Source organism: Trichomycterus rosablanca, chromosome 2 (genome assembly GCF_030014385.1).
Source record: "Trichomycterus rosablanca isolate fTriRos1 chromosome 2, fTriRos1.hap1, whole genome shotgun sequence".
In the NCBI taxonomy this organism is placed as follows: Eukaryota; Metazoa; Chordata; class Actinopteri; order Siluriformes; family Trichomycteridae; genus Trichomycterus; species Trichomycterus rosablanca.
Genome location: NC_085989.1, coordinates 29,629,397 through 29,646,371, shown reverse-complemented (window position 1 = coordinate 29,646,371; position 16,975 = coordinate 29,629,397). Strand labels below are relative to the sequence as shown.

The 16,975-nt window shown below is 41.2% G+C and overlaps 1 protein-coding gene and 1 long non-coding RNA gene across 4 annotated transcripts in view; one reads left to right on the top strand and one right to left on the bottom strand.

Annotated features, from left to right (window-relative positions):
• vps50 (VPS50 EARP/GARPII complex subunit) overlaps nt 1-16,975 on the top strand; it is a 258,290-nt gene that overhangs the window by 84,476 nt on the left and 156,839 nt on the right. For both annotated transcript variants that reach the window (XM_063014101.1, XM_063014109.1), the window contains exon 12: nt 686-826. In XM_063014101.1, coding sequence (XP_062870171.1) covers nt 686-826 — 141 coding nt within the window. The remainder of the gene's footprint in view (nt 1-685; nt 827-16,975) is intronic.
• Nucleotides 13,324-16,108, bottom strand: LOC134308408 (uncharacterized). 2 transcript variants are annotated; one of them, XR_010010684.1, is made up of 4 exons: nt 16,004-16,108; nt 14,580-14,774; nt 14,423-14,491; nt 13,324-14,260 (listed from the first exon to the last, which is right to left on the bottom strand). It is a non-coding gene; the product is annotated as an uncharacterized LOC134308408 (long non-coding RNA). The 2 variants fall into 2 exon arrangements; XR_010010678.1 differs by lacking the exon at nt 16,004-16,108 and having other exon boundaries at nt 14,580-15,001.

Here is a 16,975-nt window from a genome sequence, read left to right as displayed (position 1 = left end):
CACACCACCTCCGACCCGCGTGCAGCCCTTAGCGGAACCCTTTTTTACCCATGCATTCTGCACACGCGCCTCTCTATCAGGGTCCTTACACAGTGTTTGAAGACCCCACCCACATAGTCCCTGCAGGCACTGCCAATTATGCCTGCTAATTGCCCAGCCGACCGCTGGTAACGCCGAGTTTCGAACCTAGCAGAATATCCCGCTGCGCCACCTGGGCGCTTGAAACAAGGCACCTTAGTAGGCAGCATTTTAAGGCATATAAGAATTCGGACAGCCTTCTTCTTGGGAGCAAGTGTAGGATGATGTAAAATGCTGTCTATGTAGAAAGCTACTAGGTTAAACGTATGTCTACCTTTGTGTAAAACTTCCTTAACTTAATAGCTGCTTGCTCTACTTTCAGTAGCAATTCCTGCAAAAACACCTTCAAAAACACCTTCTGTAATTTGATATTACTATTTAGGCCACTCTTTATTCACAGAGCAGCTTTGAATTAAATAACACACACTACTAGGTTTTCTATCATACTTTTCTTTTTTTTTTTTGCTATATTGGATATTGAGGCATTGCTAGATCTACCTGCCACATTTGAGCAGTGGAAATGCTTCTAAATAATTTAAGAACCATGGAACTTGTCCTTCTGTCCTACACTGACTCATGCTTTCCTTTTCTTTTTGGCTCTTCTCAGACGGCTATGGATCAGCTTCACATGCACTTCACCCAGGCCATTCACAACACCGTGTTCCAGGTGGTGCTGGGATATGTGGAACTCTGTGCTGGCAATGCTGACACCAAATTCCAGAAGATGCAATATAAAGATCTCTGCACGGTAAGGACTCCAAATCCAACATGTCTCTTGTACAGATTGGTTCGTGTAATTAAAGAGTTTGTGTGGACGCCTGGACAGATGATGGCCCTTGACCTGGTATTCGACTTGTGAGTTTGAACACTTCGCAGTGGTGTGCTAGTGCATTAGATCGCTGCACCATCCTGGCGCCTGAATTGTTATACCTGTATAAATCCTTTACAACTCATGCTGAAGCATTGACCAGACAGCACAGGTCACATTTTTGGATTGGCAATTACCTTTATTTAGAAATGGTCAGTCTGTTGAGATTCAAACTTAAACTCATTGTGGTGGTGGGGTAGTGTCATAGACTCCTGAACCATCCAAGCACTGGCAGGGCTCTAGACTAACATTTTGCACTGGTTGCACCTAACTTTTTTTCTTAGGTGCACCAGCACAAAAGTTAGGTGCACCCAAATTTTCGACCGCATCGCATTTAACACCGCAGTTTTACAGGTTCACTTTTTTTTTTTATTTTTTTTTTATCACTGTCCATACAGGCAATATTGACTTGGAAATAACTAACAATCTGGTCAACATGGCCTCGTCTGATGATCTGTTTGCTGCTGCCTGACAATGAAGGGCAGTGGGGAGAGGGGACACTTGGGCAGTGCATTTATCGCGGCATGTAATGTGTTTTATAGATGCATTGGGCTTTTTCAGCCTTTCAATTCGAAATGTATTAGAACCAGTCACAAATATACTATTGCCGGCCACTGTCTTCTTTACAGTTAATTATAGTATTACAGACTAATTATAGCACACTTATAAAAATTATAAAAATAATAGAGTAAATGTGTATGTATGTGTGTATATCTATTTATATGTGTGTGTATATTTAAAATTATATGTATATGTTTGTGTGTGTGTTAGAGTGTAATCTTAAATGCAGTGCATTATATTATCGGCTTTACTGAATCTTTTACACAGATTCCCAAAATCACTTGCGGTGCACTCACTGCGTATTTTGACTACATGTATTGTAATATATTTTGGTCTTTTAGTTATTTTTATATTTTACTTAACGAAAATATTGTCGTGTTTTTACTTTCACTATCGCGGCACGTTACCGCTAGCATTAGCCCCTTGCTACTGTAGAGGGTCGGCTCACCTAGCCGCTGTCCGGTGGGGATGCTGCGGGTCTTTTGCTGTGCGGTGGTGGAGGTGTGGGAATAAAGGCACACGGCAGGGTAGAGTCACTTTAACTGTTTAGTCAGGACTTAAGTGAGCGTTACAACACTTTACACCGCCGAGCTCCAGAACCCGAACTTCCATTCTGGGGACATCCGGCGAGTCTCATATACAAAACTAAACTTACGGCAGAACGTCCGAACGCACGTGTATAAACCTGCTGCTGCATTCTGATTGGCTGAGCTGAATGTCGCTCACATATCACCGCTACAATATTGTCCCGCCCTTCACTATCTCTGATTGGTTTAGACCATGATATTGGCCTAATGTGTGTCTGTTGTTTTTTTTTTTTCCCTCGGACGCCTGGTCGCACCGGTGCGACCTGAGATTTTTTTTAGTCGCACCATTGAGAAATTAGGTCGCATGTGCGACCAAATTGGTCGCACTCTAGAGCCCTGACTGGGGTGACTTTAAAACTTTAAGTGGTGTTCAGGGTTTTCCAATCCTCACAGAGTTTACAAAGAAAAGACCATTTCTATAGAACACACTGAAACAGAGACACGTGAGGGCTGCTTTGTTTACATGTTTGCTGCTGGTCACCTTCTTGAGATGCTCTCTAAGAGTCCTTTACTTCACCCTTATTGTTACTGCTTACAAATAAAAACAGAAGACATGCTGGGTAAATAGCTAGTATTTGAAGATATTATGGATCGGGGGAGACACAAGCTGTGTGCTTGGGTTCACCTTGTAACCGATTTAGCCAAAAATTCTTCACCTGACCTTTAATTGTCTCATTATTAACAAGCAATGTGACATATTTGACTGCAGTCTGATTATTAATAAATCATTAAATCAATTATCTACTTTTTACTCTAGAGACGGTCTGATGTATTATATTTTCTCTTCAGAGATGACTCATTTGTGTTCTTAGAGCATAAGCACACTCAACCACAAACAAAATGAAGCAATGACGCATTGCACTGTGTAAGGCAAAGGCAATCTCATACATAACCAAGCAATTAATCTGAATTAACATGCAGAACTGAATGGTTGCCAAGCACCTCGGTAGTTTTTCCTGCTCTTAAAGCAGTGAGTCAGGCTTTGAACCCTGCCTCTTAAAACTCATTCACATGATCTAGAGACAATGTTATACGTATATATATTCAGCACACAAGTGCCATCTTCATCAGAGCATTATTTCCAGGCAAGCGTAGTGTGAATCTTCTTTAATCAAGATGTTTCTGCATCGCTTCAGTTTTCTCTTCTTACATGAACTAATGTTGAATCAGACACTCGAATTTCCCTCATGGGATCAATGGGATCTTAATCACCTACATGCAAGTCGTGTGCTGCATATAAAAGGTTTAATTGCATTCAAAAGCATAAAATTTAATTACATTTGTGTGATGATACACAAATAGACCTGAGCACTAATGTTATTGGTTATACAGACATGCCACTGGTTTTTCTTAGCTTTACATCCAAATAAAAAACAAATAAAACCTTCATCCTCAGCCCTGGTGATTTAAAAAGACCAGTCAGTGGGAAGATAATAACAATTAGATCTTGTAAATAAAAATTAAATTCTCTCTCTCCTTTATTCCCTCTACTTGGATGGTAACTCAGGGAGGCTTTTCAAATGGAGAATAAAAGGCTGCCAGATGTTATAGAACATGTCCATTCCCCTGAGACTGAATTTAATTTTCTCCAGGCTAAGGAAAAAGGCCATATCTTTTACCCACAAGAGTGTGAGGGTGGGGTTGGTGAAGAGGATCCTTAGTTTTGCCCACAATACAGCAAAGACAATGGCGTCAAGGTCCCTGGATTTATATATCAAAGGGTCATCGGGTTGGCATGGGCACCCTGACTGGTCTAAGACTCTGCAGCCCCATACACAGAAGGGTCTGATGCACAGTGTGCTATGACACATTCACCTCATCACCAGTATTTAAATGATCTGCAGTACACCGATCAGGCATAACATTAAAACCATCTCCTTGTTTCTACACTCACTGTCTATTTTATCAGCTCCACTTACCATATAGCAGCACTTTGTAGTTCTACAATTACTGACTGTAGTCCATCTGTTTCTCTACATAAATTTTTAGCCTGCTTTCATGCTGTTCTTCAATGGTCAGGACCGCCACAGGACCACTACAGAGCAGGTATTATTTGGGTGGTGGGTCATTCTCAGCACTGCAGTGACACTGACATGGTGATGGTGTGTTAGTGTGTGTTATGCTGGTATGAGTGGATAAGACTCAGCAGTGCTGATGGGGTACTGTTGGACTGAGAATAGTCCACCAACCAAAAATATCCAGCCAACAGCGTCCTGTGACCACTGATGAAGGTCTATAAGATGACTCAAACTCAAACAGCAGCAATAGATGAGCGATCGTATCTGACTTTACATTAACAAGGTGGACCAGATAGGTAAGAGTATCTAATAGAGTGGACAGTGAGTGGACATGGGTATTTAAAAACTCCAGCAGCGCTGCTGTGTCTGATCCACTCATACCAGCACAACACACACTAACACACCACCACCATGTCACTGTCACTGCAGTTCTGAGTATGATCCACAACCCAAATAATACCTGCTCTGTGCTGGTCCTGTGGGGGTCCTGACCATTGAAGAACAGGGTGAAAGGAGGCTAAAATGGTATGTAGAGAAACACATGGACAACAAAGTGCTTCTATATGGTAAGTGGAGCTGATAAAATGGACAGTGTGTGTAGAAACCAGGAGGTGGTTTTAATGTTATGGCTGATCAGTGCATGGGGCACAGTACCAGACTGCATGGCATCAATGAGTATTGGACGACCCAACAACTTGGTTTGTACTTGGAAGTCTTGGTCATGCTCTTCCAACCAATGTCGGACATTTCTAGGCATGTGTGACATGTTGCATTTTGTTGCTGGAAGATCGCGTTTGCCCCAGGGAAGATAATTGGCATGCATGGGTGTACATGATATGCAAGAATGGATTCATACCCAAATTGGTTGAGAGTGCCTTCCACATGGATGTATGGGCCACCACCAGCTTGTGTTCTTCCTGCAATGGTTGCAGGGTGTTTTTTCTGTTTCTCGCCTCACATACCATCATCTATCTGTTCGATGCAGCAGAAAACGTGACTCATCGGAGAGGGCAACCCTTTGCCATTCATCGGAGGTCTAATTCCAATACTGCTGTGAAAATTGAAGCCTCTTCTGCCAATGCAACTTTATTAGCAGAGGTGCAGTCACCATCCGTCTGCTTCAGAGCCCCATACGCAGTAGGGTGCACTTAACTTTTGTTTTAGACACTTCTTGTAGCCCCCGGTTCATTTTGGCAGGGAGCTGCTCCACTGTACCGTGCCGGTCCACCCTTGCGCACATTTATGGCCGACATTCACCTGTCACATCAATTCCACGTCGCTTATTTGCAATAGTGTCATTTGTCTACTCACAATACTTTTGCCACAGCAGCACGTGAACAGTTCACAAACTCCCCAGGGGTACTAAAGACTTCCTCAGCCTGTCTGTTGAGCAGGACAAAGACAGCAGTCTATCACTAAACACACTCCTCTGTCTGGTGATTGTGCTGTTCAGAGGGTACTGTGTAACCCCAGGGTGTAACCGGGTAGTGTAAAAGTATTGAAACCCTGCTACGAATTTGCAAATCTGCATTTTTTTTAAATCATATTTAACAGCTCCTGAACTTGCCACCCCATTCCGTCTAAGTGGAGACTCAGCGTCACATTGATTAATGCATTGACAGCGCTTTGCTGCAGTGGCTTAAATACTTTGGCACCTCAACTCAGAATTGATTCAGGGATCGTTGATTGACGGTGTCTTGATGCAGCAGGTAATTAATATTTCAACCGCCAAGTGGACACTTCTTGTCATCGAGGTTAATGGAGCAATGTCAGGCTTTTTTGCTGCACAGCTTGAATCATCATCTTGATTAGTGATGTTTTATGCTCTTCTGCTGGGAGCTTGCCTCCAGATTCCAGGGGACTAAAAAAGCTGTTCAAGTAAAGAAAGCACTATTGCTCTTTATAGTTTTCTTATTTTTTTTTAAATAAGGACCTTTTACACCATAAAACGTTGAATTATTTTTAAATCTGTGCCTTAAAGTAAGGTCTTGTTGAACTCTTGTAGTGTCTAATATGCAGAACTGTGATCAGAGGTGAATAAAGTACACACACTCATAGTAAAAGTCTGACTACCCAGTTTTCCTCCAAATCTAGTCATATCCAATTACCCGATTGCATTATGCTTCCCCTCCACTGATGCTTTGTGCACAGACAGTCACACCCTGATTCCATTATCTACTGTCTCTGTGCAGGTGGCATCAATCAACAAGCAGAGGTCAAAACTGCATCAGTTATGAGAAATCCACCCCGGCACATTCAATCACAAGTCAATCATTGTTCATGTAGGGACCCAGCCTGCCGGGAGCAGAGCTGAGATTCAAACCCACAAGGCCCTTATGGCTAAAATTATTTGGACACGACCATAAGCTTGTGGGATATCCAAATCCAAAAGCATAGATATTAACATAGACATTAATAAGGAGATGTGCTTCCTCTTCCTCGCAGCTATGACAGCCTACTCTACCAGTAATGCCAAGTTCACACTACACGACTTTCAAGTCGTCAGGTCGCTGTACAGTTCACACTACACGACTGGATCTCTTGCAATCAGGAGTATTTTCAGTCGCTGTGGTTTTCACACTACATGACTGATAGGCAATAGGGGGTTTCACACTACACCATCTATCATCAGGAGGAATCGCAGATGAGTCAGTCTGGTCCCCCAAACTATGTTTTCTCAAGAAATCAAACGCAAGAAGTGATGAGGGGTTTAGTGATACCACGTCCAAAAATGCACGTCAACAATAAGCGAGTTGTTTGTGCGCTGATGTGCAGCGTAAAAGCAAGTAGGGAAAATAAGTGAATCTGAGGGGATTTGGCTACCAAACAGCATGGATTGTTCTGTAGTGAGTTGGAGGTAAATATATATTTTTTGTAATGTTGGTGTTCTGTTTTGTCGACAGCGATAAGATCAGAAATACTGTAAAACGTGTGTGTGCTGATGTATTCTGATAGAAACTATATTATGCCCCTATATTATGCTCCTCCCCTGCCAGTCACGCAACTGATATCCAGATATTTAGCATGCTAGATATCTCTCTTCAGTCCGCGAGCGCTCGGCGAGCCGCTCGGATCGAGTCTTTGAGTAGTTCACACATAGCGATCGAGAGCCGAGTTTTGGTCGCCGAGCGAACGCCGAGCAATCTAGCGGTAACCTGTCGGCGAACGAAAATCTGGGTAAAAATTGTGTAGTGTGAACTAGCTTTTCACAAGATTTTGGAACATATCTGAGCTGGATGACCATGCCAGACTCACAATCTGTGTTCCAGTTTACCCAAAGGATGCTCAGTAGGTTCACTTCAGGCCAGGGTGCTGTCTGGATCACTGAAGTTCCTCCAAGTTATACTTATCAAACCATGTGAGTTGTGCAAGTGGACTCAGGAATGAAAGCATATTATTTATGTAATCATTTTTATACACCTAGTAATAGGGGTGGCTGAAACGCAGACTCGATAATTCTGAGGGGTGTCCACATACTTTTGGCCATTTTTATTAATTTATTTTTATTAATTTATTTATTAGGTATACATGCAAAGAGAACTTTATGTAATTCACAATTATTAATACAATTATTATATTCCCTTTGTTTTTTTATTTCCTTGTACATTTCTTTTTTTACCTCCCATCTTTAACAACTGAAGGACAGAAAGAACTAGACATCATAAAATAAACATACCTGGACCTGCACTGCTGATGATCACTTAAGGGCTGACCTGTACCCCAGCGAGAATTAAAATTTTTTACGTAAATGCGAAACTCCGAAGGTCACACTCTAATGCTGAGCGACACATTAATTTTACATTAAGCTTCAGTATGCTCATCCTGGTCCGCTCGTCAAAGCTTACTTAATTCCTGTTGTCCGGTGACTAATGCTTAAACTGTGACCCAGGCTCTGCTAGACACTATTCTGACTCACACATGGCTCATTAGAGGCACTAAATGACTGACATCCTTAACCTAATTGTAATACTTTGGCCTTACTGATTGGGGATGCTATGCATTCATTTCTGCTGTATTTTAGTTATCCCCTCCAGCGCATGTATAGAAAATGTTTGATGAGGCTCCTGAAGCAGGATGACTGCTTATCCATACTGAGGAAGAAATAAGCTGAGAAACATAAGCAGTAGAGTTGCTTTAGGCAGGTTTACTTATCAAGCAACAGACGTGCTCCCATACTTTGAACATGCTGAACAGAATAAAGATGGCCAAAGATGATGATCTTAGTGATTCCAAAAGCGGGTTCATAATTAGGGCATTGATGGCAGGAGCTTCAGTCACCAAAACTGCTCAGCTAGCTAGGGGGTGCACACCTGCCACGCACATAGAGAGTGGTACAGGTCTGAAAGTGAACATACTGTATTTTATTCTGTTAGTGTGTGTAAAATGCAGTGAACAGCAAAAATCTAATGCTGCTTTTCCATTGCACAGTACAGTAAAATACCGTACACATCCAAATGCAGAACCAATCCATGTGCTATTGTCCATTTCTGATTGCACCAGGGTACCCATGAAAGTAGGCACAGTTTGCTGAAGGTTAGGCTGTGGGTGGCATCCTTCACCAGACACTGAAAGCAAGTATGCCATGCAAAACAACCGCTAAACAGCCGTAGCCACAGTCAGATGATATCTGGTTTGTTCAGCCATAACATTGAAACCACCTCCTTTTCTCTACACTCACTGTGTCCATTTTATCAGCTCCACTTACCATATAGAAGCACTTTACTGTAGTCCATCTGTTTCTCTGCATGCTTTGTTAGCCCCATTTCATGCTGTTCTTCAATGATCAGAACTCTTCCCGGACCACTGCAGAGTAGGTCTTATATAGGTGGTGGGTCATTCTCAGGACTGCAGTGACAATTACAGTGCCTTGCAAAAGTATTCAGCCCCCTTGAACTTTTCAACCTTTTGCCACATTTCAGGCTTCAAACATAACGATATGAAATTGTAATTTTTTGTGAAGAATCAACAACAAGTGGGACACAATCGTGAAGTGGAACGAAATTTATTGGATATTTTAAACTTTTTTTTGAAATAAAAAACTAAAAAGTGGGGCGTGCAATATTATTCGGCCCCTTTACTTTCAGTGCAGCAAACTCACTCCAGAAGTTCAGTGAGGATCTCTGAATGATCCAATGTTGACCTAAATGACTGATGGTGATAAATAGAATCCACCTGTGTGTAATCAAGTCTCCGTATAAATGCACCTGCTCTGTGATAGTCTCAGAGTTCTGTTTAAAGCGCAGAGAGCATCATGAAGACCAAGGAACACACCAGGCAGGTCCGAGATACTGTTGTGGAGAAGTTTAAAGCCGGATTTGGATACAAAAAGATTTCCCAAGCTTTAAACATCTCAAGGAGCACTGTGCAAGCGATCATATTGAAATGAAGGGAGTATCAGACCACTGCAAATCTACCAAGACCCGGCCGTCCCTCTAAACTTTCAGCTCAAACAAGGAGAAGACTGATCAGAGATGCAGCCAAGAGGCCCATGATCACTCTGAATGAACTGCAGAGATCTACAGCTGAGGTGGGAGAATCTGTCCATAGGACAACAATCAGTCGTACACTGCACAAATCTGGCCTTTATGGAAGAGTGGCAAGAAGAAAGCCATTTCTCAAAGATATCTATAAAAAGTCACCTGGGAGACACACCAAACATGTGGAAGAAGGTGCTCTGGTCAGATGAAACCAAAATCGAACTTTTTGGCCACAACGCAAAACGTTATGTTTGGCATAAAAGCAACACAGCTCATCACCCTGAACACACCATCCCCACTGTCAAACATGGTGGTGGCAGCATCATGGTTTGGGCCTGCTTTTCTTCAGCAGGGACAGGGAAGATGGTTAAAATTGATGGGAAGATGGATGGAGCCAAATACAGGACCATTCTGGAAGAAAACCTGTTGCAGTCTGCAAAAGACCTGAGACTGGGACGGTGATTTATCTTCCAACAAGACAATGATCCAAAACATAAAGCAAAATCTACAATGGAATGGTTCACAAATAAACGTATCCAGGTGTTAGAATGGCCAAGTCAAAGTCCAGACCTGAATCCCATCGAGAATCTGTGGAAAGAGCTGAAAACTGCTGTTCACAAACGCTCTCCATCCAACCTCACTGAGCTCGAGCTGTTTTGCAAGGAAGAATGGGCAAAAATTTCAGTATCTCGATGTGCAAAACTAATAGAGACATACCCCAAGCGACTTGCAGCTGTAATCGCAGCAAAAGGTGGCGCTACAAAGTATTAACGCAAGGGGGCTGAATAATATTGCACGCCCCACTTTTCAGTTTTTTATTTCTAAAAAAAGTTTAAAATATCCAATAAATTTCGTTCCACTTCACGATTGGGTCCCACTTGTTGTTGATTCTTCACAAAAAATTACAATTTCATATCTTTATGTTTGAAGCCTGAAATGTGGCAAAAGGTTGAAAAGTTCAAGGGGGCTGAATACTTTTGCAAGGCACTGTAGGTGGTGGGTCATTCTCAGGACTGCAGTGACAATTACATGGTGGTGGTGTGTTAGTGTGTGTTGTGCTGGTATGAGTGGATCAGACACAGCAGCGCTGCTGGAGTTTTTAAACACCTCACTGTCACTGCTGGACTGAGAATAGTCTACCAACCAAAAATATCCAGCCAACAGCGCCACATGGGCAGCGTCCTGTGACCACTGATGAAGGTCTAGAAGATGACCAACTCAAACAGCAGCAATAGATGAGCGATCGTCTCTGACTTTACATCTACAAGGTGGACCAACTAGGTAGGAGTATCTAATAGAGTGGACAGTGAGTGGACACGGTATTTAAAAACTCCAGCAGCGCTGCTGTGTCTTATCCACTCATACCAGCACAACACACTAACACACCACCACCATGTCATTGTCACTGCAGTGCTGAGAATCATCCACCACCTAAATAATACCTGCTCTGTAGTGGTCCTGTGGGGGGTCCTGACCATTGAGGAACAGCATGAAAGGGGGCTAACAAAGCATGCAGAGAAACAGATGGACTACAGTCAGTAATTGTAGAACTACAAAGTGCTTTATATGGTAAGTGGAGCTGATAAAATGGACAGAGAGTGTAGAAACAAGGAGGTGTTTTAATGTTATGGCTGATCGGTGTATATAGGTAAGCATTTGATTAAAGGCTTATTAAGGCTAGTAGTGACTGGAAAAAAGGTCTGTCCATTTACTGATGAATCCAAGTTTGGAATTTATAGCAGTAACAGAGGGGATTATGTGTTTTGCGTACTTAAGCAATAGAACACGAGAGGGAGTGTATTATGTGAACAAGCCCTCCCGACTCTGTTTTTCTCTGATACTGTCCTCAGAATTTGATCAAAACAAGTGTAGCATATGAGTATCATTATGCTCCCCAGATGTTTTCAACTTCTAAACTAAAGTAAGAACAAGTAAATATTGCTCATGCTCCCTTAAAGGACTTATTTCTATTCCATGTGGCCACTTCTGCACAAGTTCTGGTGTGATGGTGAGTGCCTCCCATGTGGTTTTCATCAGATAATTGGATTTTTCTTTCCATCAATTACAATCAGTCATAAAATTATTCTGATCCACTGAAGGGAATAGCTGAGTTTCTGACATGCTGTGCTATTTCAAATTATTTAAAAGGAACATCAGTTGTACAGAGGAACTAAAAATGAGCAGAAAGAGATGTTAACACAAATGCATGGTTTATTAAGGCATTGCATCCAGTGGTAATTAAATAATTACACTGAACAAGCCTAGGCCTGACATGAGTCAGCACGATCACCGTGACAGACCTGACATATTTTACATCACAAACGTTGAACTCAAGACCACTGGGTTGAATACAGTCCACTGCCTTATTTAGCCTTCACAAGCTGACCAGAATATTGTAATGACCAATAAGGCACCATTATTAGATTGGTCTATGTGTCACAGATTGATTCAACATTTTAGAGGCTTTATTGTCATTTCAGCTAGATAAGAATACACTATGCAAACAACAAAGTATACACAGTGCAGACAACCGTGTAATAATACATTTAATTCAAATTACAACATTAATACGAAAAACAAATCATACAAAAATGAACCTTACTTTTGGTTGTTAATTTCTTTTATTTTTTTTATGCAGTTTCTCCCAATTTTCTTCCCGATTTACTGACGCGTGTACAGCCCTCCTCTTCTCGCCCCCGCATTCTGCGCAGGCTTCTCTTCCGCCAATCAGGGTTCTTACACAGTGTATGAAGACCCACCCACCTACACATAGTCTGGCCCTTATGGTGGCCAATTAGTATCTGCTGCAGGCACTGCCAATTATGCCAGATGGCGCCCAGCCGACCGGTGGCAACACCGAGTTTCGAACCGAGGAGTTCAGAAACTTGGTGCTTGTGTGCTAGCGGAATATCCCACTGCACCACCTGGGCACCGGTTGTTAATTTCTTTTGTACTGTACTGATTTTTTTTTGTATCTGGGTGTCTAATCACTTACTCTGTTCATTGGTTATGCTATGGACTACTTGCACTCAAGGCTATGACGCATTTCCGTTTTCAAATAGTGCGGCTTGATCGTTTCCGGTAGTATTGTTTACATTCATCGGCATATGCAAAACCTTCGTGAGATTAAAATGAGTGTCCGGTGTAAAGTTTTTAAATCGGAACGTTTTCAGAAACAGCTCAAGAAATATTCAGAGCACTGTTGTGTTCCTCTTTGCTCGGCGTCGGCGAAGTTTAATGGAAGTTTTCATAGCTTCCCAGCTATGAACTCAGGAGGCAGTGGCTAATAAACATCCGTCGGGACCACTTTACTATTTCGCCTTATACGAAGGTCTGTAGCAGACATTTCTTACCAGACCACTTGGTTGAACCAAAAATTCCAGATAATCGGAGAAGATTGACGAAGGGTGCAGTACCATTGCTTTTTTAATGGAACAGCTACAGCACTCAGGCTCCACGGCAAATTAATTTCCCTTTCCCATACAGTAAACATTAGCCAGTTATTTACAGTGGCATGCCTGTTGTGAAACTATCAAAACAAAGCACTAGTTAAGGTATGGGTTAAATAAAAATAAAGCAGTAGTTATCAACTCCAGTCCTAGGGACCCCATGCCCTCTGTAATTTATACTGTTGTATTTCTCAACACTTTAAATTCAGCTCCTGATTTAATTAAGCAAACATGTAAATAATTTGCATTACACACCGGTTCTTTACATAAAAACACAATGCACTGTTTCACAAAAACACAAACAATCTTTTATTAAGTAAACATATGATTTAATTTTGTTTGTTTATTAGGATTTTAATATCATGTTTTACACTTCACAAGTTCACAAGTTATATTGAAAAGTTACAGACAATTTTATATCTCCAGTTCACCTCACTTGCACGTCTTTGGACTGTGGGAGGAAACCGGAGCACCCGGAGGAAACCCACACAGACACGGGGAGAACATGCAAACTCCACACAGAAAGGACCCGGACCGCTCCACCTGGGGATCGAACCCAGGACCTTCTTGCTGTGAGGCGACAGTGCTACCGACCGTGCCGCCCTATAATTTAATAAGTATACAGAATATTCAATATTTACATTTTCTCATTTCTGTCCACAAATTATGTATTTATTAAACTGTAAAAGAGCATATTTTAGACACACCAGGTTCTGTAAATATTTTGTATACTTTTTGTACATTAAAACATTAAGTCTAAACAAATTCTGTTTCCAATATTTATTATTTATTATTATTTATTATTATTATTTATTAATTATTTGTTACTCTAGGCTTGCGGAGCAGATGCCACTCAGCCCAAGAACTCTGCTCCCGAGTTGACACCTCAATTTTGTGAGCCATATCAAAAAGCTCCTGTTCAGTGCACACAAAAGCACAGGTGGGTGCATCAAGGTGGTGGTCTTTCAGAGGCAGAAGTGGGGTTGATAGAACATCAGGATGCAGCGTGATGTGTCGTGATGGTAAAACAGGCTGCTGATATGACAGAACACTGCCCTCCTGCACCATACCAAATGCACACTGCACAGCTGGCTTGTTGAGTTCCATGCCCATGGTGGTCACCAGCGGCTTGTCTTCAAGGCTGAATTTTTCATAAGCCTCTGCCACTCTAAACATGCATGGATCCGGTAAAGGGCCCACCATGCCCCTGTAGAGTCCACTCCTACAAATTTAAGTAGAGACAATACCCCAAACTATAAGCATTCAGGTTAATAATAAATTAAAGTTAATTATAACTATTTATACATTTCAGTTGTGGTAGAGCAGGTAAATTGTACAACTGCAGGTCTAATGAGCAGATTTGTAAAGTAATGAATCACCTTACCTAACTACGCCTTGAGACTTTTGATTTGGCACAGGTGATCATGTTGTTGATTGGTCCTGGCTTTACACCCTAATAAGAGAGACAAACGTTGCTGCAATGTAGTTCAGACAGTGCATTAAATTAGAATGCTTATCAAGTGTGATTATTATAAACTTACAATTGTCCGAGGTTTGTGCCAGCGCTGTTCAGTTTCAGTACAGCTGTGCACAGGAGGAACTACTGGCACACTGAGCTGAGAGAAATGTGCAGTTTGAAAAAGCAAAGCCACTATGTGGTTGCATAGGGCAGTGCCTGCAACACATGAACTGCATGTGTGTGTCAGCACAACAGGAGATGAATCACGTAGCCCGATCTGTAAGGGGGTAAGCAAATTAGTAATGACTTTGTTTAATTCATGGGTTCCTATACCAGTGCTGGTGATCCCACATCACATTTTTTGTTTTAACTTATCTAAAACCTGATTGAACTAATTAACAAATTAAGTTCCTCGTGGGTGAGGCTGAGTAAAGTGTTTTAAAATGGAGAGAAAAAATATGTATGGCATAAGCACCCCAAGAATGGAACCTGGAACCGCTTGCTTAATTTATAGCAATAGGTTTTGGATATAGAACCTAGAACATCAAAGAACAGTGAACACTGATTTGAACATCTGAACTTCAGAGCAAAAAGAGATCCCAACCCAGTCATTAAACCCTATGTGTTGCATATTTTTCCACCAGATTCAGCTCATTACCTAAGTAAAGGCTGGTCATGTGGGGGAAACACAAAAAATTGCTAAGTATGGCGTTCATAAGACTGACTTTAGGAATCCTGGATTGCCAATATGTTCATTGCTAGAGCAGTGTCTCTTAATGCTACTTCTGGTAACTCTAGATTAGGTATATTGAATTCTTGGTACGTTGAATCATGGAATATTTAAAACTGTATGGAGTGGTCAGGAACATGACTGAGAAACACTGCCATAGAGGGTCAAACTCAGCTCCTGGATGCCAACAGCTTTTTCCAATTTTAGAACAAGACAGTTATATAAGAAGTGAACATTAAATGAAGTTAATGCTAAACTCTGCAGTGCTGTGGACACAGGAGTGAAGTCTGAAACCCCTGGTTTAGCCCTACACTTCCTCCCTACTCGTAAGCTGTGCGCTGACTCGTTCTTCTTCATGGATCTGTAGCACAAGGCTCTCACACTGGCCTCCCCTGACAGCCTGTCCCTATTCGACACTAAATAAAAATAACATACAAATTAATTGTACAGTTTGTACATTAGATAGCTAGTTACCTCATCGTTAGTAAACAAATTAGCAACGTTTTCATGCTGTTAAGCTGTGTTAGCAATACTGACCATTACAGCATAACAGGGTGAAAAAAGACATAAAACGTATTAATGTTAATGGAAAACATGCCTAGAAGTAAATATCATGAACAACAGCCAAGTTGCAGTTTCAACATAATACTTCCACTTGTCAACAGGACAAACTAACCCAGCTAACACTAATGTAGTTACCCTTGCTAACGCTAGCTAAGTAGCTTCTTTCTGTACTTCGCGGGCTAACCTAAAATATAAGATAAGCGTTTCCTTACCTTCGTAGTTGTGGATGTATGACGAGGCATACAGTTTAAAGCCCTTCTCCAGCTTGCTAGAGGAGGCTTTACTGGTCTTCTTACATATCCGATGAATGTCGTTAATGTTCATTTTTGGAAGCTCTTGCAAACACCGACTGAAAAATACCGCCATTGCGAATGTAGTGAAAAACCGGAAATGCCAAACCGGAAACGCTGGAGCAGCACTAAAGAAAATGCGGAAGTAGTTGTGCAAGTAGTCCATTGTCACAGCTGGCTAATATTACTGCTATGGTGCGTTATGTCAATTACCTGATTTTTAAAATTACAGAGCACTTGTTTTTTTAAATTAGTTTTTAAGGACTGCCATGGTTAGTCTTATTAAAGCCTATAAAATAATAAAACAAGAAATAATTATATAAGTGCATATCTCTAAGCCAGGCGAGAATTTAGACTTTTTTTTTTAAGCCTGATTTGGTTGTGACCTCAAGTAAGCAATTACAGCCTATAGCCGACACTGCACAGTGCATTGATAGTTTAACAGCTTATTCAAGTGAAAATGAAGGGAACCACAGATGTGTTAGTTGACTCCTTAGCAGTCCATTAGGCTCAGGTTTCTGGGCTTTATCACTAGCTGTTATCATCTATACGTGTGCTACTCCTAAAATATGGTTGACCTTCACACATGAAAACAACTAATACATTTTCAGCACTTTTAATTGGTTGTTGATTGAGTTTTAATTATCATGAATATGCAACCACATTTATTTTCATTAAAAAACTGGTTATTTAAACTCTAAATGGTAATGTCCAGGTATCTGTTAATTAACATAAAGCATAAAGTAATAAAGTGTTACATTATAAGAAAGGTTTTGATTTATAGTACAAACATAAAACAGTGATTTAAAGCATGGCAAATGAAAAGGGAGATGCTATTTCATTTATAATAGGCAATTCTCTATTCCAGTTTTATTGTAATACAGTTGGGCTAAA